The sequence below is a fragment of the Panthera tigris genome, chromosome A2, assembly GCF_018350195.1.
Source record: "Panthera tigris isolate Pti1 chromosome A2, P.tigris_Pti1_mat1.1, whole genome shotgun sequence".
Lineage (NCBI taxonomy): Eukaryota > Metazoa > Chordata > Mammalia > Carnivora > Felidae > Panthera > Panthera tigris.
The window spans coordinates 74,751,887-74,777,417 of record NC_056661.1 but is presented as its reverse complement, the minus strand read 5'-3'; the positions used below and the strand labels follow the sequence as shown (position 1 = coordinate 74,777,417).

At 43.1% G+C, this 25,531-nt stretch overlaps 1 protein-coding gene across 2 annotated transcripts in view; it reads right to left on the bottom strand.

Moving 5' to 3' along the window:
- AMPH (amphiphysin) overlaps nt 1-25,531 on the bottom strand; it is a 246,350-nt gene that overhangs the window by 81,180 nt on the left and 139,639 nt on the right. For both annotated transcript variants that reach the window (XM_042963958.1, XM_042963965.1), the window contains exons 4-7: nt 20,855-20,949; nt 18,606-18,701; nt 9,752-9,859; nt 7,494-7,579 (exon numbers count right to left, since the gene is read on the bottom strand). In XM_042963958.1, coding sequence (XP_042819892.1) covers nt 7,494-7,579; nt 9,752-9,859; nt 18,606-18,701; nt 20,855-20,949 — 385 coding nt within the window. The remainder of the gene's footprint in view (nt 1-7,493; nt 7,580-9,751; nt 9,860-18,605; nt 18,702-20,854; nt 20,950-25,531) is intronic.

Below are 25,531 nucleotides of genomic sequence, written 5' to 3'. Positions count from 1 at the left end.
AGATAACAAGTGTTAGCAAGGATGTGGAGAAAAAGGACCCCTTGTGTACTGTCTTTGGGAATGGAAATTGGTGCAGCCACTGGGGAAAACTCCTCAGAGAGGTAAAAATAGGACTACCGTACGACCCAGTGATCCCACTTCTGGAGATACGTCTGAAGGAAATGAAACCAGGAACTCAAAGAGATACAGGCACTGCCCCATTCACTGCAGTGTTATTCATAAGAGCCAAGAGATGAAAACAATCCAAGTGTCCGGGGAATGATTAAAGAAGGTGTGGGGCGCCTGGGTGGCTCAGTAGGTTAAGCGTCCAACTTCGGCTCAGGTCGTGATCTCGCGGTCCGTGAGTTCAAGCCCCGTGTCGGGCTCTGTGCTGACAGCTCACAGCCTGGAGCCTGTTTCAGATTCTGTGTCTCCCTCTCTCTCTGGCCCTCCCCCGTTCATGCTCTGTCTCTCTCTGTCTCAAAAATAAATAAATGTTAAAAAAAAATTAAAATAAATAAATAAATAAAAAGAAGGTGTGACATGTATACACACACACACACACATATGTATATGCATATATACATACAGGATACGTACACCTGCATATATATATATGAATATACATATACACACAGACATATATTATGTATATTATTTCATATCAAAATAAAAATAGGTGAATTGAGAGACATAATCACTGTAGATACTAAACATTAAGTGGAACATATGTCTCTGTCCGGTTTGTTTCACTCAGCATAATGCCCTCATGGTCCATCCATATTATCCCAAATGGCAGAATCTCCCTTTTTTTTTTTTTTTTTTTGAAAGAGAGCATGAGTGAGCAAGGGAGGGGCAGAGGGCGAGAGTGAGCGAACAAAACCTAAGCAGGCTCCATGCCCAGCGTGGAGCCTGACATGGGGCTTGATCTCATGACCATAAGATCATGACCTGAGCACTGGAATCAAGAGTTGGACGTTCATCCGACTGAGCCACCCAGGTGCCCCTCCTTTCTTATGGCTGAATAATATTCCATTGTGCGTGTGTGTGTATATGTGTGTCTGTGTGTATATATTGATAGATGATAGATAGATAAACAGACACATATTAATAAAGAAAATCCTGGCACAGGGTGTTTGGGAAATAGCAACTACTTGGGAGGGTCAGATCAGAAGCTTGGGAGATAAGAGTAGTGAGGCAGGCCTGTGCGCTGGGGCAGGGGATTTTCCCGACCGTGAAGTATGCGTTTATTTGCAGGCAGTGGTTATTTGCAGCCCCTAGCCATGTGTGGGACAGGGGAATGGAGAGGACCTGTGTTTGAGGAAGCTAACAAAGCAGCACCTGTACGGGAGGGGAGTCTGCAGGTGCACTGACAACACTGGGCAGAGGGTCCAGCTCACCGTATGTGGCAGAGAAGACTTCCGGCGGCACTGTAAGTGCCAACTCAGGACCCCCATCAACCGGTCATTCCTCATACCTCCCGTCATTCAATTGCTCAACGAAGGGCCTATCCACTCTGGGTTCATGCCTAGGGGTGGGCTCCGGGGGCTCCAGGAACACACAGTCCACTTACAGGAGCCCCCGAGGGGAGGATTCATGAACACACACTTCACCCACGCCGGTGAGTGAAAGACGCAGAATGCCAATGTTAAAGTTACCACGAGAGGCCATACACAATTGAATACCAAAAATGAGGAGGTTCAGACAGAAACGGCTACAGGAACTGAGAAGATGGGGGAATTGACAGGCCCTGTGCCAGCTGCGAACGTCTGCTTGAGAGGATCAACTTGGGCTGGCCCGAAGGAGGGTCAGATTTAAATAGACGGCAGGTGCAGATGGATGGGGGAGGGGGTGTAGCTGAAGTTCATTGGCGGGGACTGCTTTGTTTTCATTGGTTTCTCACTATGACGAACAAAACCCTAACGACGACCTACGAATTAAAACTCGGTGCATGGCTCGACTATTTCCTTAGAATAAGTGCCTTGAGTGCAAACTGTGTGAGAGGCACAGACCACAGAGGCTCTGGTGTGCACTTCCAAGCTGCCCCCACGGGGGCGGGGTCCTTCTACTTCCTTGACGTTCAGTGCGAAGTTGCACAAAACCTTTCGGGAATATGATGGGCGAGAGTTTGCCCCCGGCTGCCTTTTACAGTTATATTCCTTCAATTAAAGTTAGTACTTTTTTCTTCATTTACTTAATAGCCATTTATATTTCTTCTTTTGAGAGTGACCTATTCATTTTTTATGTTCATTTCTTAGTGCTCCCCCCCCTTTTATTTAGAAGGTTAACTGCTATTAAACATAGTGATTCTTGGAGACGTTTAGCAAAAAAACAAGAATTCCCGTTCTTCTGTTAGTTTTGCTTTCTGATATATAGCGTATCTTGTTTATATCAATTATTATTTAGAGAAATAAGTGGTGTGGTGCCAGAAAGAAAGCAAGACCTTGTTTAACACGACTAAACAGATGTCAAATGATTTTCTAATATTTTTGTGGTTCATTTTAGAATTTCGAAGCTAAGTCAACTAGGATGTGTTTAACTTAGAAAAAAAATGTGTTGGACACTTTTGATGTAATTCGTCATATAAGGGTTTTATGAAATTGGAGACTCTTTCAAAGTAGGGCCTGCCTGTAAGCAGGTCACTACTACAGGCCTAGCACCTGATATGGCACCAGGGCAGAGCAGGTGTGCAGTAAATATTCAATGAATGAACGAATGAGCCAACAAATGTGGCACTCATTCCACTGGAAGGGCATATGCTGACTGTTACCCTTGACTTGTAAAAACCTGATGTCACCAGCAGGGAACCAGACATCCACAGAGTACTGCTTTTACGTGTTTGCGAAGTATTCCACATGCTCTTCATAAACAAGGGACTCAGACATTACCACATCCCCGAAGGACTCCTCTGAGGCATCCTCAGGCCCCTTCAGGTTAGCTCTCAAGACCCACTTAATTTCTTTATTAAGATGGTTTTTTCTTCTTGGAAACAATGGGAAGGATTGTCAGCTGAGCTGTCACAGCAGTGCAGGCCAGGACACTCCCCTCAGCACTTCCCTCAGGGAAATCTGCAGGGGTGGGGCTGGGCGGGGGGGTCACTGCAACCCCCTCACCACAACCCCTTGCAATGGAAGAAGCATCCTGTGCCATCCGTCACTTACCAGGGGGGTGGAGTGGGAGACCGAGGAACTTTCTCCTAGCTGGCCCCTGCTCCTCTGGGCCCCTGACACTCCCTCCTCTGAGATTCATGCCGCACGTATTCGGCCCTGTACGGCTCATCTACCAACCCCCAGGCCGCCACCCCACTGACTGTCCACAGCGCACATCTCCTGATTCCCTTCTCTCTCCTTCACCGAATCCTAACACGAACACAGCAGACCTCAACACCCGACTCTTAAACCAAGAAACAAACTCGTAACTCACATGCTTATTCATATACATTCTGCTGCGGATCCTGGGTCTTGCCATCCATGGCTCACAACTGACAGCAGACAATCAAGAGGCCTGCTCCCTAACCTAATTTCCTAGACCACAAGATCCTTCATTCATTCACTTCTGTTCCACTTGTTGATTTTTTTCTTAATCTCTCTGAGATCAGTGCCCCTTTCCTTACAGGTTGTCGTCCCCCTCAGGCTCGGCATCTTGCTTTCTCAAGCTCGGGCCCTGTGGCATACCTCTCACCACTGGCTGGTCGCTATGCCTACACCTCGTCTTTATCCCCCTGTCCCCTACTGGCTCCAGAAATCCCCAGTCCTAAATCATCCCAACCTGTGCCGCCGCCACTGTCGGCTTCTCAAAATGATACCAGTTATTTCAAATTAATTTTTTAATGCTTATTTATTTTTGAGAGAGAGACAGAGGGTGGGAGAATCGGAAGCAGGCTCCAGGCTCCAGCACGGAACCTGATGCGGGGCTCAAACCCATGAACCGCGAGATCATGACTTGAGCCAAAACCGGACACTTAACCGACCGAGCCCCTCAAAATGATACCGGTTATTTTAGAAGGCTTCCCCTGCCCTCTCCCTACTCCCCCAGTGGTATCTGCTATCACTATTCCTCAGGCCCAGCATAGTCAAGATCCTCAAATAAGAGATGATATCCTTCTACATCATCAACCATGGCGTCTCCAATGGCTGCAGTCAGGTTTCTGACCCCACCATCAGCGGGAGCCTGTCTGGAGGCTCACCAAGACAATACACCCTTAGTCTCCTCTGCTTGACCTCCGTTTTGTCAATGATTCTCCTGGCACTCCTTCACTTTTAAAACTCTCGCCATTCTTGGCTTTTTAAGATACTACTCTCCCGGGCCTCCTCCTACATCTGTGATCATTCCTTCTCAGGGACTTCTGCACTTTCCTTAAATAGCGGAGCTCTCATTCCTCAACCCACCATACAGGGAGGCCGGAAGACACAAATGACTGCAATTTCAAGGTGGAGTAATATGGCTGGGAAGAAAACATATGTATAATAAGACAATTTTATGAACTAAGCTTTATTTATGAAAGCCTGCGTACGGTCTCATTTTACATAAGAAGTCCTAAATGCAGACAATCAGGATTTACAGGCAACACCACAGAAGTATTTTTAAGTGCCAGCTTCAGGATGTATAAACACGACGATCTTCGGCAAAGTGTTTAACCAGTATGATCCCGAGCTTCCTCGTTTGTAAGGTGGGGATATATGCAATTGTGACGATTAGAGGTTATGTGTGTAAAGTGAATAAACTGATACCTGGAAAATACAAAGTATTCAACAATAATGAGCGCTCTCTTTTCCTCTCGTATAAACACAGTACACACAATTACTGCAGTTGAATAATGTAGGTCTAGTCAAAAACCACAGTATATATAAAGAGTATATACAAAGGCCCAAGCTAGGATTGGATCAAAGGGCAGGACCTGACTGACGTAAAAAGGAAAAACCCTTGAGTGCGGAAATAAGTCACAGTGGATTAAAAAGCACTGAAGCAGGGCACTGGGGTGGCTCGGTTGAGCTTCCGACTTTAGCTCAGGTCATGATCTCACGGTTCGTGAGTTCGAGCCCCACATCGGGCTCGCTGCTGTCAGCACAGAGCCCGCTTCAGATCCTCAGTCCCCCTCTTTCTCTGCCCCTCCCCCACTCACACTCTCTCTCAAAAATGAATAAACATTTAAAAATAAAGAGCACTGATTTATTTTATTTATTTATTTAAAAAAAATTTTTTTTTTTAACGTTTATTTATTTTTGAGACAGAGAGAGACAAAGCATGAACGGGGGAGGGTCAGAGAGAGGGAGACACAGAATCTGAAACAGGCTCCAGGCTCTGAGCTGTCAGCACAGAGCCCGATGCGGGGCTCGAACTCACAGACCTTGAGATCATGACCTGAGCCGAAGTCAGCCGCTTAACCGACTGAGCCACCCAGGCGCCCCTGAAGTATTTATATTGTATATGGCAGATAAGGGGAATGGCTTCTCTCCAAAACTTGTCCTTCAAATATTCCCATTGTGTTTAAGTTCCTCTAAAGTCTTTCATATTACAAGATACTCTGACAATTACTTATTTTGAATGACCAAATACTATCTGGGGAAGACACAGAAGCCTGAAACCTCATCAGTCAATGCTAGTTTAGGATGCTTATCGAGAACATTAAGAAGAAATATTTTTGTTCCATACCCAATATGTATTAAGGCAAATAATACCCACCTTTGGGGAATTTTGGCAATTTTCCTGGGAGTATTATCTCATAATTGGAAGTGTTGAGCGTTGTGGTACCTAAGTTCTCATAAAGATCAGTTTAAAAAGCAATTGGGTAAGTAATGACATTTGAGATCACAAAAATTCCTTTAGAGGGGAAATGAACAGGAGAACTGTTTAAATTGTATGCAAGTCACAACTGGTGTTGGGGATGTTGAGGAAGATGATAAGCTGGGGAGAACTCTTGGCTGACATTTCATGAGTCAGCCTTGATGAGGACAAAGACATGGGTGCCAACGATGTGCGTAAAGATTTTGGATACAAGTATTTTTTGAAATATAAGAATGAAAAAATATACTTCTTAAAAAACCCATAATTTCATATGATTTGTGACTTTATCTTCTTTTTAAAATTTATTTGAGAGAGAGAGAGAGAGAGAGAGAAAAAGCACAAGCAGGGGAGAGAGGCAGAGGGGCAAAGGGAGAGAGAAAGAATCTCAACCAGGCTCTGCACTGAGCATGGGGTTCAGTCCCACAACCCTGTGATCATGACCTGACCCAAAATCAAGAGTCGGACACTCAACTGGCTGAGCCACCCAGGTGCCCCTATAATTTGTGGTTTTAAATAGGCACGAATGACTCCATGAAAGTTACGAATAGATATCTGCCTCAACAGGAGGGTGATGAGGGGATGGGTGGTGGCAATGAGAATACGGAGGCAGAGACCAATCCAGAAGACCACAGAGAGGATAAATTGATTCCTTTGATGGTCCTCTGGCTTCCCATAGTTAATGACGCCAAAGCTTTGAGGCGGGGAGCCCAAGAATGACAGTACCAAAAAGAGAAATGCAGGTGCGGAAAGAATGAGTAAATTCAGATGAGCGAGGAGTTAATTTCACACATGTTGAACCTTGGGTTATGGCTGGACATTGAAGTGGGATGCCTTACAGGCTGATTCTAGAGTGAACTGGCCGAAATTTCCTCTAGTTATTTCAAAAATAAACACGGAGTGGACACAAACACGGACAAACTCCACTCTAGACCCTCAAAACGCTTACAGTTTTAAAGGATAAGTAGGACCTCCAGAATTTTTAGATAGGAAGGTTTTGAGGATGCCAGTCTGGTTGGAAACCAGGCCAGAGGATTTGTCTTAAAGCAATGTTGCATAGCAAGTGCAAATGTGTTTATATGGCATGGTCTCATGAGGTGTCGATGGAAACTGAGAGGCGGAAGTCCCCACTGCATCCAACAGCTTCTTGGTTCTACCATTGAGGGGGAAAAATAAGACAAGGGATGGAAAATGCACTTAATGCCATGAGAAATGCAGAGTAACCATAAAAGAAAAATATTTAGTGCTTAAAATGGGAATGCAGTTCAGGTTAAAAAGGTCAGAGCTGAAAGCACAGGGTTTGGCATCCAAGCCTGAAGACCAGATGACCCCTTGGGATCAAGGGAGTTCTGCCAAGAGCTAATGGGGTATCCTTGTAAATTTCAAAGTTAAGGGCAATTCTCCTGTTGCCTCTTTCTGAGATGGGAGACTCTACTTGAGAAATATATCAAGGTCTAAAAACTGTGTCATCAATATAGCAGCTGCTAGCTTCGTGTGGCTATTTAAATTTAAATGAGTCAAAGCAAAATAAATTAAAAATTCACTTCCTCCACCATACGAGCCATATTCCAAGAGTTCAACAGCCAGCCACATGTGGCAGGTAGCTACCATTCTGAAAAGCACAGATATATAGATACATAGAACGTTTTGCCAGGTTCGATGGCCCTGAAGCATCACATCCCCTCTTCTTGATCTTCTAAATGGGACACGTACACCCTGCACAGAAACTTTACCTTGACCATAACGATGGTAACTCCTCTTGTAAGTCAACGTTAAACTCTTCAAACACTTTCTGTGCTTTCTGAAATTCCTCTTCTGCCTAGAAAGGACACATTGACACGTGTTTACGCTAAAAAAAAAAAAATCTCACTGAAACACAAGCCACTGTTATGTACAACAACAGCACTGAACATAAAATAGGAATAGCTTTATGGCATCCAAGAAACATTTTGAGAAGGACAGAAATTTGTCTGGTTATAATCCACAAAACCGTTTCCGATAAGAAACACGAAGTCTTACTGAGACACAGAAACTGACTCAATTACAATGGGTGCTTTTGTAATCTGGCAGATCCATTCATGCCACAAAACGGGTTAACTGTCACATGCACTGCTCTGCTCTGGATACTGCACACGGATGCTTCCCAAAGAGCTCCCAGTCTACCGGGAAGTGAAAATAATTACATTACAAGATAGTGTTGCAGAGCATGCTATTGGGGAAGATGGTATAGAAACAGAGAAGGTTCCACAGGGAAAGTGATATTCTAATGGACTCTTGAAGAATCAGCAAATGTTTGCTAAAGAAGGGGGTGGACAGACACTCCAATGCATGAAGGTGGCGTTCCCTAGCAGCCAGAATCCTAGCTTACCAATTGTGGAAACTTGGGAGGCTGTTTTCACTTTCTTCACCTTGGATACCTCATTGGTAAAATGGGAGACGGTAATGCCTCCTTCACAGCTACTGTGACTATTAAGAAATGACAATGTGGATGATCGTGGTGCCTGGCACCTATGGGGTTGTGCACGAAGTGGAGCTCTTATCATGGCCGCTCGGGAACTGAGGTGTGGGTCACAGGGGCTCTAGCTTAGGATATGCATAGGGAGGAAGCAGAGGGGAAAGAAAATTTGAAAGTTGAGTAGGATGAACAACCACCAAGTTGTGCAGGGTTCGTATGCCTGCTAAGGAACTTAGATTTGCTTTCTACAGGCAATGGCAGCCATTAAAAGACAAGCAGTGGGGAAACAGATCTAGAGATGTGAGGCAGAAAGACTATTCAGACAGCTGTGTGTAGGCAGACAGGAGGAGGCAAGACTGGGAGCAAAGTGAGTAGTTACCAGGTGTCAGTTAGTTGGTGTCTGTAAGTAATGGGCATACGGAGTAAAAGCTGCGGAAATGGGTTTTCTAAAGGAAAATGAATCAGTTCCACAAATCTAGCCCATAGCTGGTCTCTCTGACAATCACAGGTTATATCTTAGCATTTCAAATTTGGTTTTCTCTCTGAATCTGCCTTTTAGCTTCAACTACGGACTACAAACACAGAAGGAAGTGTGGGAACACGTTACTTTCACTGACCCTGCAGGATCGTTGGGGGCCAAGGTTTATTTTGATCAAAATGTAGGAGTCAGTGTCAGCCACATGAACTCTATGGTAACATGAAAAACCTTATTTTTTAATTAAGAATTATGGAAAGCAGCCCGTAGGTACCATGATGCAGTTGAAATTCTGTCCTGATTCCAATCTCCTTCAAAAAGGAAATACAGGCATACCTCGGTTGTTTTGTTGTGTGTGTGTGTGTGTGTGTGTGTGTGTGTGTGTGTGTGTGTGCTTTACCTTACAGTGATGTGCAGATAACTGACAATTTTGCAAATTGAAGGTCTGTGGCAACCCAGCATCAAGCAAGTCTACAGGTGCCATTTTTCCAACAGCACTTGTTCACTTCATGTCTCTGTGTCACATTCAGGTAATTCTTGCAATATGTAGGCATCTTCATTATTATCACATCTGTTATGGTGATCTGGGATCAGTGATTATGATTCACTGAAAGCTCAGGTAATGGTTAGCATTTTTTAGCAATAAAGTATTTTTAGTTAAGATACACATGCTGTGTTTTTAATCATAATGCTATCGCACACTTAACAGACTACAGTATAGTGTAAACATAACCTTTGTTTGCACCGGGAAACTAAAACATGCATCTGATTGCTTTACTGCAATATTTGCTTAATTGCAGTGGTTGGGAACTGAACCCACAAGATCTTTGAGGTATGCTTGTATTTAATTTTACTCTCTTAGCCTTCACATCGATCTCTTAGGTGTTCAAAATGATCTGATACTTATCTAGCTGTGTTTGTGGGACAAGGCAAGCTTAGGGTCCCCCTACTTCTCCACCATCTTGACTCCTCCCAATCTGCTTGTATTCAATCTTAAAAAGAGAAACTGTCAGAAGTCATAGAACGTAGAGAGTGGTGTCAACGGTGGGATCAATCCTTACCTTAGAGATTCGACTTTCATCCTTCCTCTTGGAGCTCTGCAAAGCTTCTAGATGGTGGCGAGCGCTGTCATAGTCCACCAGCTTCCTGCTGCGTTTTGCGATGCGATTCTGCCAACAAGGAAATACATACAAATAAGGAAAAGGCGTGGTCATAGAGTCTCTTTTTGACTGCTGAAATGTTTTCCTTGTCCAGAGTAACCAAATATCTTGACTAGAGATTGAAGTGAGCCAGAATTTCAGCAGACAAATGATACCTGGAAATTCTCCAAAATACACCTCCAATTCTTATGTAAAACCATTTATGTAAAAACCATTAGGTAAATATCTTCCCTTTTGATAGTAATTAGGCTGGTCAGTTGAGGGTAGAATGTACGGTCAAAAATCAGAAAATTTCCAGAACTGGTTGAGGGGAGCAGTAAACCTATACTATCTTTTAGCCTCTCCTCTAAATCATGAAGTGTTCCACTTTGAAGATCATGGAAAACTATGTTAGCATTTGGTTTTACGCTTCTTTCTTTTTTTAATGTTTATTTCTTTTTGAGTCAGAGAGCACGAGCAGGGGAGGGGCAGAGAGGGAGAGGGAGACACAGAATCCAAAGCAGGCTCCAGGCTCTGAGCTGTCAGCACAGAGCCCAGCGTGGGGCTCGAGCCCACAAACCGTGAGATCATGACCTGAGCCGAAGTCAGATGCTTAACCGACTGAGCTACCCAAGCGCCCCTGGTTTTACAATTCAAATAACACTCACACCAACAGCAATTCTATAAAACGGATTTACTTCCTAAAAAAACCTTCTTCCTAGAAGTATTCCCCAATCCTTTTGTTCATTAGAATCACCTGAGGAGCTTTAAAAATACGTTGATTCCTAGAGACTCCCACTTCCATTTAGGATACAGACAACTGCAACGAATGTCACTCTCACACCGACAAGAAAAAATGTGGATCATCTATAAAAGGGTAACTCTCATTGATTGTATCAGAGACCTAAGGTCACAAGGCAACAAAGTAATCTGAATTCTTTTATTCAGGAAGAGGGAAAATCCATCCGAGAAGAGATAAGCCAACAGACCATTAGTGCCAACACACCAGGGTACAGGTAACAGCTGTGGCTACCATACAAGTGGACATGAGGAGGTCAGCTAAAATTTCAACAAACTGTTAAAGGCCTAATGTGGGGTAAGGTATCACTTTGGAAAGCTGGGTGGCCAAGGCACGAGGGCAAATTGCACTCAGGGGTAAGTTCTTTCCTTTGGCCTCCCTTGGATGCTGTGAGAAAGTCTGGGAACACGACACTCCCTTGCAGTGCAGGTGAGAATGAGATGAGCTATGGTTACACAGCGTGGGCATCAAACCACGCCTGTGTCAATGGACATTTTTCTTTTACAAGGCAAAAGCTTTAAGTGGCTTAAGGAGGGAGCAAGAAATCCTCCTACTCACAGACCCCAAACAGAGATCCACTGCTTGATGGGGAAGAGCAGAAGCAAAACCAATCTGGCCCTGGCGGGGAGGGGGCGGTGATAGAAACCCCTCTGGCCCCTACGCTACACGCAAAGAACACTGTTCCACAAAGAAGGGTAAATGAAAAAGTCCCTACTCATTCGGGGAGGGGCATAAACCTTCTGGGGCCCACAGTCTGACCCCTTTAAGACGCAGAGGTCTGTTCCCACTCGGGCAGGGGCAGGAAACTCCTGCTCAAAACCAACCAGAGGAAAAAGAAAACAAACAGATGACCATGAGGGAAGGGAGACAAACATAATATAAAAACAGGGAAGGACACAACAGAAGAGACTCACAAATGTGGAGAACAAACTGAGGGTTACTGGAGGGGTTGTGGGAGGGGGAATGGGCTAAATGGGTGAGGGGCACTAAGGAATCTACTCCTGAAATCATTGTTGCACTATATGCTAACTAATTTGGATGTAAATTTTTAAAAAATTGAAAAAAAAATTAAAAAAAAACCAACCACAGATATGAGGCTGACTTTGCTTCAGACAGGCTAAGAAAGCATACCAGAAGACAGCCTTGCCCCCATGATAAGTCCAACGCTCAATAACAAGCAATAGCTGCCTCTCACTGGTGGGAGATCAAATATATATGGGGGGCCCCCTTCTGCAATACAAGCATACAAGGAACCAAAATCTGATGGGAACAAGGACACTCAGAAAAATGATCTGGCATCCACGGGCCTGTCCATGTGGGCCAAAGGAGAGGCAAAAACCAGACCTCAACCCTAGAGTCTAAAAACATGATAGAGGTTAAGAGAGCAGAACAAGGCATTAGCAGCCCAAGTCTAGAGGAATGTGAAAGCCCTTGTGCACTGAAAGTAACAACAGTACCAACAAACCCAAACCACTTCAATTCATCAGATTGACTTGCATCCCCATGCTGCTGGCCTGACGAAAAGATAGGCCCATTTCGAGACATTAATGTTACTTCAGTCTTTACTATTCTGTACGTGATGCCTGGGATTCATTCTAAAATTATCACACACACACACACACACACACACACACACACACACATCCATGAGAAAAAATAAAGCAATCCACGAACCAGACTCAGACATGATCCCTCAGACATGTTGGAAATACCAAACAAGAATCGAGTTGCAAAAGGAAGATAACAGACATAAGCAGAGGAATAATGTCTACAGAAATATGGGAACTTTAATAGTCAAACAAAAATCAAATGGAGGGGCACTTGGGTGGCTCAGTGGGTTAAGCATCTGATGTCAGCTCGGGTCATGATGGCACGGTTCGTGAGTTCGAGCCCCGTGTTGGACTCTGTGCTGACAGCTCAGAGCCTGGAGCCTGCTTCAGAGTCTGTGTCTCCCTCTCTCTCTCCCCCCCCTCACACCCTCACACTCTGTCTCTTTCTCTCTCTCAAAAATAAAATGAACATTAAAAATAATTGAAAATATCTTTCTAAAAAAATCAAATGGAAATGCTAGAAGTAAAAAAAAAAAGAAAAATTATACCAGAAAGGAAAAATGTCTTTGATAGGCCAATTGCTGTACTTTAGCCAAGAAAGAAGATTGCACTTGAAAATCCATCAAGAGAAATTATTCCCATTAAAACACAAAGAGAACTAAGAGTTGAAAACGTAACAGAATCAAGCATACAAGACCTGATATTAAATGGTCCAACACAGTATCAATGGATTTTCCAAAAGAGATGAGAGGGTAAGTCAGAAGAAATATCTGAGGAGATATTGGCTGAGAAATTTATATAATAATAAAGACATGAAAGGACAGACCCAAGAAACTCACAAAACCCCAAGAAGGATAAACACCAAACAATACACATCCAGACACTTGACAGCCAAACTGCTTAAAATCAAGGGTAAAGAAAAACAGAAAGAACAAGGCAAAGATTACAGCAGACTAATCCTGAGAAACTATGAAGCCAGAATACAATGAAATGACATTTTTAAAGTACAGAAAACAAAAGAAAAAGAAATCTGCCAACTCGGAGTTCTAGTCCCAGTAAAAATGCCTTCCGACAGTGAAAATGAAAAAGTCTTTTTCAGACAAACAAAAGCTGAAAGAACTCACTTTCATTATGGGAATTTTAATACAAAGTAGAGCTATACAAAAAACAAAACAAAAAAAACACAAAAAAACAAAACAAAAAAACATACCAGAAATTATAAAATTCAAGGTAAATATACATGATTTTGGTTTTTTACTTTTAATTGCTTGAAAAGGTAACTGATTATCTAGAGCATAAAAGGAAAGAGAAAATATGTACCATGGGGTTTATAACATTTGTAAAGGAAAAACGTCTGATAATAACAGGACGGGAGGAAAGAGCTGGGAGGAACGAGCAGGAAAGAACGGGAGGAAAGAGCAACCACTAAAAAGTTACAGACGTATAACTAATAAGCAAATAATAAGCAAAGTTAATTAGTCGAGGCAAGGCCCAGGCATCTGTCCTTTTTTAAAGAATTTTTTAAGTTTATTTATTGATTTTTAGAGAGAGAGAGAGAGAGAGAGAGAGAGGGTGGGGAGGGGCAGAGAGAGAATTGCGTGCAGGCCTTACACTATCAGCACAGAGCCCGATGCAGGGCTTGTACCCATGAATCGTGAGATCATGACCTGAGCCAAAACCAAGAGTCGGATGCTTAACCAAATGAGCTACCCAGGCACCCCTGTCCTTTTTAAAGAGATCCCTAGCAGTCCAGTTACAGCCAGTTAGTCCAATCTGAGAACTACAGCAGGAGGAGATCCTTAAAAACACTTTAAATTGTGCACGGAAGGAAGAAGAAAACAACAATAAAATTATGTTTGTGGCACACAAAACAATCACAACGCACAGACCCTCAGCAACCTCTAGTATGGGTGTTGTAGGGATTATTCCCACTTTACGTATAGAGGGTTTTGAGTCGCACAGGATTAACTTCTAACGTGTCCAGAATTGCTCAGAAAGTCTCTGGCAAAGATGAATTAGATGTCAGTTCCCACCCTCCCCCACTCCTGCCCCGACCAGTGCCAGGGGCAGGGAGATGCCCGTGAGACCCGCAGGACACAATATCTAAGAAGGCCCTTACTCTCAGGGTCAAAAACGTGCAGAATCAGCAACCCAGAGCAGGTGCCTCCTTTTGGCTTGAACTCTAGTGCCCTCACCTGCCTCACCCAGTCCCCACCCTGCTCCTGACTCTTGGTTACTCCTCCTTCTAACTGCTCCCCTATTTCTCTGATGGACCCCATCATTCAACTACCACTCTATGCTATTCCTCTACACCCCCTTCGGGATTGGTGACAGGTGGGTTGGGGCAGTCACTCTCATTTAGCTGCTTCCAATCCCTTTACCCTCTACACCTGCCACATCCAACTGGTGTTAGTAGTGGAAGGAATGGCTGACTCACACTGGCTTAAAGATATGCAATGAATGAGTCTAGGCAGCATGCAGTGATGCCCTTCAGTGAACTCTGGTGGACACAGTGTGCCTATGAGGTGACAGGGCTCATTATTTTTAGCAAACATCTAACTATCACCTTCAAGGGACCACTGGCCCTTGAAGCAATGGTCTTGTGCGACTCTACGTAACTCTGATAGAGCTCTGCTTTGTGGATATGTAGGGTAGGGATCGGGGTGGGGAACTCTTCTTTAGTATTTTCCAAGAAGCAAATCTTGATTCTTTGAAGATGAATGTGATTTTTAAAAGAGCCAAAATTCAATTACTTCCGAGCCTGAGAATAAGGTGGAAGAGTACACTGGGTCATGTTTTTTTGTTTTTTTGTTTGTTTTGCTCAAAAACAAGAAGTGATGACTCATTTTCTTATGTAACTGACAAGTCAACTACAGAGCAGGGCTTACCAAGGTAGAAGTGACTGTTTTAAAGGCCACCCTCAGTTTTGTGCTGGAAATACAAATCAATCTTATTTCCTTACCTATCTGATATTTGAAAACCTTGAAAAAAAGAAGTCTCATAAGTGAGGGTCGAGTTCATTCACGTTGGCTTTTATATAGAACATGATACAATTCGTATGTCACCATCCAGTGGCAAATTTCATTAAATAAACTCACTAGTTTGATGGCAAATCGTTTAATTAGACGGTTCAATTGAAATTTTTTCAGATTTCCCACTACATGCTCACCTTATAGAGTAAAAAATTTAATTTACTGTATTTTTCAAAAATTTCAATAATAACCCCGATTTGGATTCACTTTGGCACACTGCCATAAATGTATGTTTAGGTGCTTCTGCATGGCTGCCAAAACAGAATCTAAACTCCATTTTACAATAACTGCTCAGAGCTGTAAGCCTGCCTGCATTGATGACAAACTGGCTCTTATTCTAGGATTGATTTCAGATGTCAGTGCTGCATAATAAGAACTATAATACTGGGTGCCCTGCCAATCACAGTTGGAAAAATCAAACATCATTCCCTCATGAATGGTACTTCATAGCCCTTGCTGGTGAGCTGCAGTAAATATTTGGAAATTTGCCTGACGTTTTAACTACACTTGGCCTGTTTGCTTTCAATGGAAGTCAAGGAAGTCAATTGTGTTCCATGCTCTGAAAATTCTCTACTCGGTATTTTTAATCATCAGCCTCCTTTCATTCAATAACCCATTCATTACATAATCATTCAGCACTAACGTGACAAAGTGACAGAGCCTACATCTGCTTCTACCTTCCATTCAGTGAGCAGACACAGAGAATAGCTTAAGTGTATCTTCACAGAAAACAGTCTTTCAAATACGAGAAGCAGCTACCCTGTCTACGCTCTAATTCCAGACAGTTTCCTTTCCTATTGAAATGTAATTTCCTCAACTCTTTGTCATATGAAATGGTTTCATAATTATCTATCTTGGTTGAAACCCTATGTGTATGGTATGATATTCTAAATGTAACTTCAGAGAAAGAGAGATTCTTTCAGCCTCTTTGCATGATGCAGGCAACACCAAGGCGTGTATTTCACTTATTTTCAAGACATCCAGGTAGATGATATTATTCCCAAATCTCTAGTGTAAAGATTGTTCGGTCACTGAAGGATCATCTTTGTGCATGGCCTCAACCATGGACCTCAAGAAAAGGACTGCTTAATTAAAAGTTCTATTAAGTTCTTCATCTTTCTGACATGGAACAAACTGAAAACACTAGCCAATGTCTTTTATAATGATTTTATTTTAATCTATGTTTCAATGCAGGTACTTCTGGGTGTATTTGTCTTATAAAATTATATGCTCCTAGGGTGGCTCAGTAGGTTAAGCATCCGACCTCGGCTCAGGTCATGATCTCACAGTTCGTGGGCTCAAGCCCCGTGTCGGGCTCTGTGCTGACAGCTCAGAGCCTGGAGCCTGTTTCAGATTCTGTGTCTCCCTCTCTCTCTCTGCCCCTCCCATGCTCGTGCTCTGTCTCTCCCTCTCAAAAATAAATAAACACTAAAATTTTTTTAAATTATATGCTCCTAGAGAGTATGGCCAATTTCCAAATAACTATGACTGGCAAGTACCATAACTACTGAGATCCTCCACATTTTTTTGATGATACCAAGTTTTTGTTCCTGAAACTCAACAACTTTTTAAATGTGTTCTTCTCTGGTCAGTCACAGCCCCCATTTGCTTAGTTAAATCATACTATGAATGTTTAATATATGAATAATTTAGACTAGTTGCAAACTGCTTTGAAAGTTTTGACTATGAGGTCAAAGTTTTCCCTTATCTTCTCCTGACATATTGGGAAGTGATTTTTATGGAGATTAAATTACCATGTAATATATGATATCCTGAAGTATGATAGGGATTCTGAGATTGTTTGCTCCACGAGTGTTATAAATTCCAAGACAAAATGTGACTGTCTACCAAATAATCTGAAGATATCCCAAGACACATTCTCTATAGGTTAGTGCATGCAGCCTCACAGAATTCTAAAATTTTTTCAGTTTAATTTTTACATTTCTCAGAAAACTTTCAAAAGCCACCCTATACCTTTTAATGAGGATACGGTCCTGCAATGGCTCAATAAAATGTCTTGCATATGATGATAACATCACTGAGAATCCATCATTTGGATTTGTTCTCTGTGACATTTTGCCACCAAGGCTAATGTACCTCGTCTGATCCCCCTGAGGTTCTTGTCTGGTGCCCCTGTGTCCCAAAATAACACTTCGGATGTTGGCCAACTAGTTGTTAGGTATTCTGTGTGGGACCAAGGAAATTAACATCATTGATAGGTGTGCTGTTCTGGCCGAGAAGCTTCACTATGTTTCATGGCCATGGCTACAAAGCAGGCCAGGTAAAAGTGGACCTTCACATAAGAAATCACTTAATTAAGGCACTGCAGGTGGGTGGATGCAGGTTCATGGCTTCCTTCACACTAAAGGAAGGGCAGCACAAGGTTATCTTACTTGGTACTCCTACTTGAGCAGGAAAGACAACGGGGGGTGGGGGTCGGGCAAATCTATTAATGCTACCATTTGCTATATACAGCCCTGAAGGTTTAAAAACCATGTCTACCTCCAGAGTTAATTCCAAATCTATGATGTTCAATCCTTCACTTATATATTTCCCTTTCAATGAATCCAAGTGTCAAATAAGACAAATGTTCTAGACAAGGTATTTTTAGATCCAGATGCTAATGCACTTGAAATGCTTGTATCTTAACAATTCAATTGGAAGCAGAAAATTTTAAGGAGAGAAAAAATATGCAGGTGTGTTACGAATAGTAAACACGGGAAGATCACATTTTTTTGCTCTCGTGTTCGCAATGAAGTTTTCTCCTTTCCTTGTGACCGCTGTTTATTCTAATGGAAATTCTTATCAAACGCTATGCAATAAAAAAGGTCTGAACATAAAGAAGATTGGAATTTTTGGTATCTGGTTTGCAATTTTATATCTAGAGTATTAAAAAGATGTCTGCAGAGAAATAAAAGTTGAAGCAGTCTGCCAAAGGGGAAAATGTCATTTCTGTAGCTACATTTCATTTCAAAACTGATAGGAACAGGATCACGCGTCCATGCTTAAATGAATGAAAAGTTACCGTCTTTGATGTCAGCTTGAGGACTCTGAACTCCACTTATCCCTTACCTGTGTTTCTTTATTTTATTTTATTTTTTTTTTAACGTTTATTTATTTTTGAGAGAGAGAGAGAAAGAGAGTGAGAAAGAGTGCACAAGTGGGGGTGGAGCAGAGAGAAAGAGGGAGACACAGAATTCAAAGCAAGCTCCAGGCTCTGAGCTGTCAGCACAAAGCTCCACGTAGGGCTCGAACTCACGAACCATGAGATCATGACCTGAGCCAAAGTCAGACGCTCAGGTGACTGAGCCACAGAGGCGCCCCTCCCTTGCCTGTGTTTCAATTAGTCCATGGAACCATTCAATTCCTCCCATTATAGACACAAAGTAAAATACCTTTATGTCAGGAAATTGGCCCAGATAGGTATCCAGTGTCAGCAAGGACCCATCCACTAGTTTCTGATGGAAGTCTTCCCACAGGACATCACATTTCTGAAAGAAAAAAGAGAAAAAAGAGATTACTGCTGAATGATTTTAATTGGATCCTTTTCACCAAACTTCTGAAAAATCAAAAATGACAAAATTAGATAAATAGAACTTCCCTGGATAGTAGAGGCCAGAAGAAAAAGTGGATTATTTAATAATACAATACAATTTCAAGGCAACTTGACTACCAGTTCCAGTTTACAATATAGGGTACCGAGGATACAGACTACATTTGCCAGCCTGCGGCACAGCTAAGTACAGCCCACGGGACTAAGGACTGGCCAATGGGGTGAACTTTTAGGAAGTGTCCCTAAAAGGAGGCTTATCTTCCACGCTTCCTCCTTCTGCCAACTGGGATGCAGAAGTGAGAGCTGATGGCCAGTGCTCAGAGAATCATACCGAACCTGGAGGGAGCAGTGAGGAAGGGAACGATGGGCCCCTGTTGTCCCCATACCTGGGCCGCTCACCTGCAAAGCCCTTTAGGGGAGAGAGATAACATTGTATCTTTTGAAAGCTACTTTTGGGGGCTTATTTGCTTTTGTTTCTTTTTCACACTTCAATACTCACCCTAATTATTACAGATCCCCATCCACAAATTTCACGCAAATGGAAAAAAGAATTTAAATCCTCTGCATGAAGAGGCTCATCTGAGGTGAACAGATGCCCTGAACACATAGCGTTGAGCTCCTTCACCATCAGAAGAGGCCGTATTTGGATCTGCAACTAAAGGTTCCAAAAGTCTTGGCAGGACCTACGAGGACCAAGGTGGAATTCCAGCATTTCCTTACGGAACAAATGTCAACAGTGGGATCTGCCGTGCATAGAACGAAACGCGATGCTCTGAAAAGCTATTCACGCACGTTTCTATTATTCCCTTAAGAAGTCTTCCTTTCATGATGAATTTTGAATTATACACCATTCACCAGAAATTGGTCATACAAGTGAAGCATTTAACAACAAGATGTTGAAACAGCGTCTTTATATTGAAAAAATGTGAGAAGAGGGAATTACTTAATAATTGTATGGGAGAGGGTGTGTGGAGGCTGGTTCTGCCAGATTCATTTTCTGAAAGTTTTCTAAAGAAGTAACAGGGCCAATAAGAACTTTCCTCCTAATTAAAGCTCTGCTTCTATCTCAGTCTTAACAAGATTATGGAAATCAGTGTGGGGATGTCAGAATTTTCACGGAGCGGCCTGGGGCTGCACTGTTAATGCATCTTTCCAAAGGCTGCGTAGACAGCACACCCCCTGTCAGACCTCTTGAGCTGGGTGGCTGCATCCCTTAGGAAGGATCCCTTACAAGGATCCCTTCTGTGCCTGAATGTTCATCAATGAGCTCACGTGAGGTGGGTATGACAAACACTGTTCTTTAACAAAGAACTTGGACACGAGAGAACTCCCGACAGGTGGCTTGCTATTACCAGTAAGAATCACGTGTATCGAGCATCATGTCGATGACACGAATACGCAGACTTTAAACATGTTATTTGTGGGTATGATTCTTAGTCTCACTTCACAGATGAGGAAGCTAACGCCTCAGAAGATTAAAGAATGCATCAACTATCATACAGATCATTCTTGGTCTCCACCCCATTCTCCTTCCCCAAAGCAGAAAATACCCGCTTTATCACTTCCCGCCAGCCAGATGGCCCTCGGTTAGAAATTGGATTTCGGGTGTTCAGACATGTCTAGGGACAAAGGCTTCTGGAAGTTACATTGCTATTAACAGGCTGTCCGCATCGGTCCTTTGGATCTGCAGACCAGCGAGTGGACCAGTGGCACTTAAGTGAAATAGATGCTTTTTGCATCTCCTGATCCTGTTTTCCAGAAGGGATGGGAAAAGCAAGGTTGCAGGGGTGAAGTCAGTACAGAGAGTCATGCCATGAGCCAGTTCTGCTGCAATGAGTTAAGATGTGTAGACAGAAAAACACTATTCTTATTTTGGTTTATAATAGTTCACTAATCACCGTGTATTTGGCATGCTCTTGATGCCAGAACTATACAGCGTCTTCTGGCTACATGGCACTCCCCGCCCCCCTTCACGATTAAGGCTGTGAAGTGGTAAGACGGGGGTCAAGGGATAGAGTAAGTGAGCGGGACTTGGCGGCAGCCTGGCAGAGACCCCCCAGGCCTCCTGTGGTGCATGATCCTGGCTCTTACCTCGCCCACCATCTTCACATCTTCCCGCCCATACCAATCAGGCTCATAGACTTCGTGCAGCGACTCGGTGAGTTTCATGGAGGCTTCTTGCATGGCTGGTGTTGGAGAGAAAACAACTCTTGTTGGATATAAATTGGTGAGGTGCCTATTCCTCTTTCCCCTACTTTTATTTTTTTTTAATATTTGTTTATCTTGAGAGAGAGAAAGAGAGAGAGAGAGAGAGCAGGGAAGAGAGAGGGGGAGAGAGAGAGAGAGAGAGAATCCCAAGCAGGATCTGTGCCGTCAGCAGACAGCCTGATGTGGGGCTCGATCCCACGAACCCTGAGATCATGACCTGAGCCAAAAGCAAGAGTCGGATGCTCAACAAACTGGGCCACCCCAGTACCCCTCCCCTACTTTTCTAAGAGAAGAATACTTTGACTATCCACTAATCTTTTAAGGAAAAACTGTGAAGTCATGACTGTTACTTTCGACTGTATTCACAACTTCCCGGGAGGGTCTCCTACTTACCCGATTACATTGTGCGTTTCCCATTATTTACATGGTAATGACAGATACAGAGCCTTGAAAAAAATCAACAAGGTGTTGCAAACAACAAGAGTAACGTGTTCTATCACATGTGCGGTCACTTACGAAGTGGCACGGAACCATAAATACACAGGACACCCAGAATACTGGCCCATAAAACTACAGAGTTCCAAAATTAAAATTAATCCTAAATGGCTTTAAATATAAGAAATAAAGACCATCTACAGAGCAGGTTGAAGCAAAATTAACAGGATTCTAGGGCCTCCCAGCTGCAAGTGGTTGAAGTGGCCTAAACATTTTCAAAAGAAAAAAAGAAAAGTTTTTCTAATGTTACTGGAAGCTACATATACAGTTTTAAACCAGAACGCTCAGAAAGCTTGGAGTTCTTAAGTCTACGGGTCACAATGTTCATTAGACATGGTTTTGGTGTGCTGCATAAATATGGCTGTTAAATAATAGGAAAGATATAAAGTGATATAAAGTGTCACCAAGTCTGTTCCACTCTCCGATCTGCTCCTCCTTCCAAACAGGGAGGGCACAGTGTGGACTGTGTAGAGACAGCGCAGGGCCCAGAACAGTCCAAAGTGTGTTCATTGACTGTAGGTGTCCCCTGTGGCAACAAGCCCTCCCTACCAGCTGGAAGCTGAGACCTGTCCTGGCTGGCGTCTTGGCCTTTGTCACTAGGGGATATGAAAAAGAGCTGGCTAAGAGGAGAAAAGAGGAAAGTCAGAGTGCAATCATTAGAAATGAAAAGCATCCCTTGGGGTGCCTAGGTGGCTCAGTCAATTAAGCCTCCGACTTCGGCTCAGGTCATGATCTTGCAGTTCATGAGTTTGAGCCCCGCACTGGGCTCTGTGCTGACAGCTTGGATCCTGGAGCCTGCTTCTAATTCTGCGCCTCCCTCTCCCTCTGCTCCTCCCCCACTTGTGCTCTGTCTCTCTCTCTCTCTCTTCCCAAAATAAATAAACATTAAAAAATTTTTATAAAAAAAAAAAGAAATGAAAAGCATCCCATAAACTTAATGCCAATGACTCCATGATGGAAAGTTTTCTATGAGACTGAAAGCTGCAACAATCTAGACTCAACTACATGCCTGTTGGATTTAAGGGAGCCGATTCCGGGTTGAACCACGAGAAAAGGACAAAATAAAAGATGTCCAAAGTGACAGAAGTGTATCCTTGAAGAGTATGTGCAAAAGTCAACATGGTATTTCACAGTATGTTTTCTCTCTAGGTTATAGAACCACCCCCTACCCGCCTTCCCCAGATAAGCTGCAGGTAACAGATTTGGTCTTTGCAAGTGACAAGTTTGAAGGTTTCAGGGCAACATGAAGTATGAAAGCCTACAATCCTGTCTCCACAAGGTACGTCACCGAGCACACTAAAGGATGCCCTTTACAACACACCGTACAGCCTACACCAGCTGAAACAACTTGGCGACCAAAAGATGAAACCCCAGAGGTGACACCATGAAGTTATGTAGGTGGAGAGACAGCCAAAAAATAATGCAAACACCTGCACGTGTCCCCTAGCACACTCCGAGTGCAAGCCAAGGAGAATGTTCCTTCTTGTTCATGTGGCCGCTGCTGACGAGTGACAGTATCTCCAGCGTCCACATTCGCCCCTCCCCAAGTAAAAGCAAGCCTCTACTAAGAAATGAACCCCTCGGGGCGCCTGGGTGGCTCAGTCGGGTTAAGTGTCTGACTTCGGCTCAGGTCATGATCTCACAGTTCGTGGGTTTGATCCCTGTGCCGGGCTCTGTGCTGACAGCTCAGAGCTTAGAGCCTGCTTTGGATTCTGTGTCTCCCTCTCTCTCTGCCCCTTCCCTGCTTGCACTCTCTCTCCCTGTCTCTCAAAGGTGAATAAATGTAAAAAAAAATTTTTTTAAGTGTACCCCTCAAAAATTAGTGACTAGTTGATACCATTCTATAATTCAGATGCCAAAAGCCTTCTCTGAAGTTTTCTCTTAAATCTTTGTCTTAGGTCTGATGGAAATTATAAACAGCTGTGTAGATGGGGTGTCAAAGTTTCAAGGGGAAGAAAAAGAAATGACGGGGTTGCAGGTCAAATAACCTTTGTGGTGAAAAATAAAACTGTGAATGTAAGCTTAAAATAAAATTATATAAGACCTTACTCATTGAGGCTAAAAGCACAATGTTGCAGTAAATATGTCTCCTAGCAGCCAAAAATAACTGCTAATTGCTGTGTGGATAAGTAGTGATGGAGAATTTGGAAAGAATCCATTTTGACATAGAAATTGTTTCTAGAACACTCCATGGGAAGTACTTAGATGGATACATAAGGAATGCCGTGAAGAATGGCAGAGATTTTAGGGATTTAGAACCTACTCTGCTGACAGAGCATAAGAGAAAAATTAAAAAGCTAAAACCCAAGTCCCCTTCAAAGTAGCTTGGTGACATCAAAGCAAAGTAGATGCTAAATGCTACCTCTGGCATTTAATAATATCTATATCCAGTATTTTCTTAAAATATTAGTGATCTCCAAAAGTGCAAGATGGGTGCCCAACATCATACACAGAATTATTATTCTACTATTGGGTAGGAACCACTTCCCTCGCTTTAAAATTTTGGACTTTCTCCAAGGCATTTACTGCAACATCCTCTCTCTTTCCCTTTGCCACCAAATTTGTGAGCATCTATTTTCACCCTCTAAGATTGGATGCAGAGATTACACTGCTACAAGAGTCCTCCTTGTACAGCCTGAGGGTGTATGTTCTAGTTAAAAATACCATCAGTTAAAATACATTATGACAATAACCAGCAGCAGCTATAAACCATCACAGGAGTATCTAAAATATTGTATCTGGCAGCTTGGCCTATTATTTAGAAGGGAGCTGTTTAGGAAGTCAGCAGTTGGCTCTGAGGAAAACAGGAGAGGAAGCCTTTCTTCCAGAGACTTAAGAAGGAGTGCAAATATAGGAGCAGGAGTCGGGGGTGGAGGGGGGAGGGCAGATTGTGAGATAGCTCAAGGACAGTCAACTCCACCACTGGGTCATGCTTACACATGATAAGCCACGTACAACTAAAAATATTGATGACACCAGCTGGGCCATGCTCCATTTAGAGGAAGATCTGGTGTGTTCAGCGCCCCTGCATCTGGCCTCCACTGCCACCCACAGAGCGGTGACTCCCAATTCCAAATCCCTACTGGACATCTCCTCCTGGATGTGCTGATACTTCACGCTTCACATGCCCAAAACCAACTCTGAACTTCCTGTCAAAACCTGTTCCTACTCCTTTTCCCAGTCCTCGTGGATGTCACCCCATGGTCCCAGTTACAAAACTGGGAGTCATCCCAGATTCATCCTCCCGGAGTGAGTGCATCACCAAGGCACATCAATTCGGCCTGATTCTCAAATGAAGCCCTTTGCTTCCCTGCCCCCTCTCACTGCCCTAGACTGGACTGGACACCCATCATCGATCATTTGGTGCAGATGAAAGAATCCATGGGAACAGCTGAGCAAAGTACTTAGCCAGAGAGAACATTCAAACGTCAGCCATCTTTATGAAAAATAATTTTGAAGGCATTATGGCATGATAATTAAAACTATTATTCACAATCAATCAGCCTTTGTTAAAATCTTGGTTCCAACACACGTGGTCTGTGTGATCTCAGGCAAATTACCTAACCATCCTAGACCTCAGTTTTCCAAAGTGTACGTTATTTTTAAATACATGCCATAAGCCACAGTAAAAATTCTATGAAATGAGGCTTAGTAAAAACTTACCTCAGTGCCTAGCACAGAAATGCTCAATAAATGTTAGCTATCATCATCATCATTATTAAATACCGGACTACACTTCTAAGAAGTCTCCTTGCAGCTTTATCCCCTCGAGCTTGAATCCCACAAAACCACAATAACTATTTTTCTAAAATGCTATTCTGATCACATGATTCATTCCCTTGTCTACAATAATGTAATGACTCTCTTCCCTGCGGAGAGAATAAAACCCCAATATGATATGATGCATAATCACTTGTCTCTACGAACGACTGCCTACCATTCCACGTCTCATCCCTCTCAGGTTCTTGCTTACCCCTCAATGATCCGTTTGTTCCCTAAAGAGCCCATGCTTCTTTCTGCCTCCCTGGCCTCTGTACATGTTTCTTCTACCTGGAAGTCCTTCCA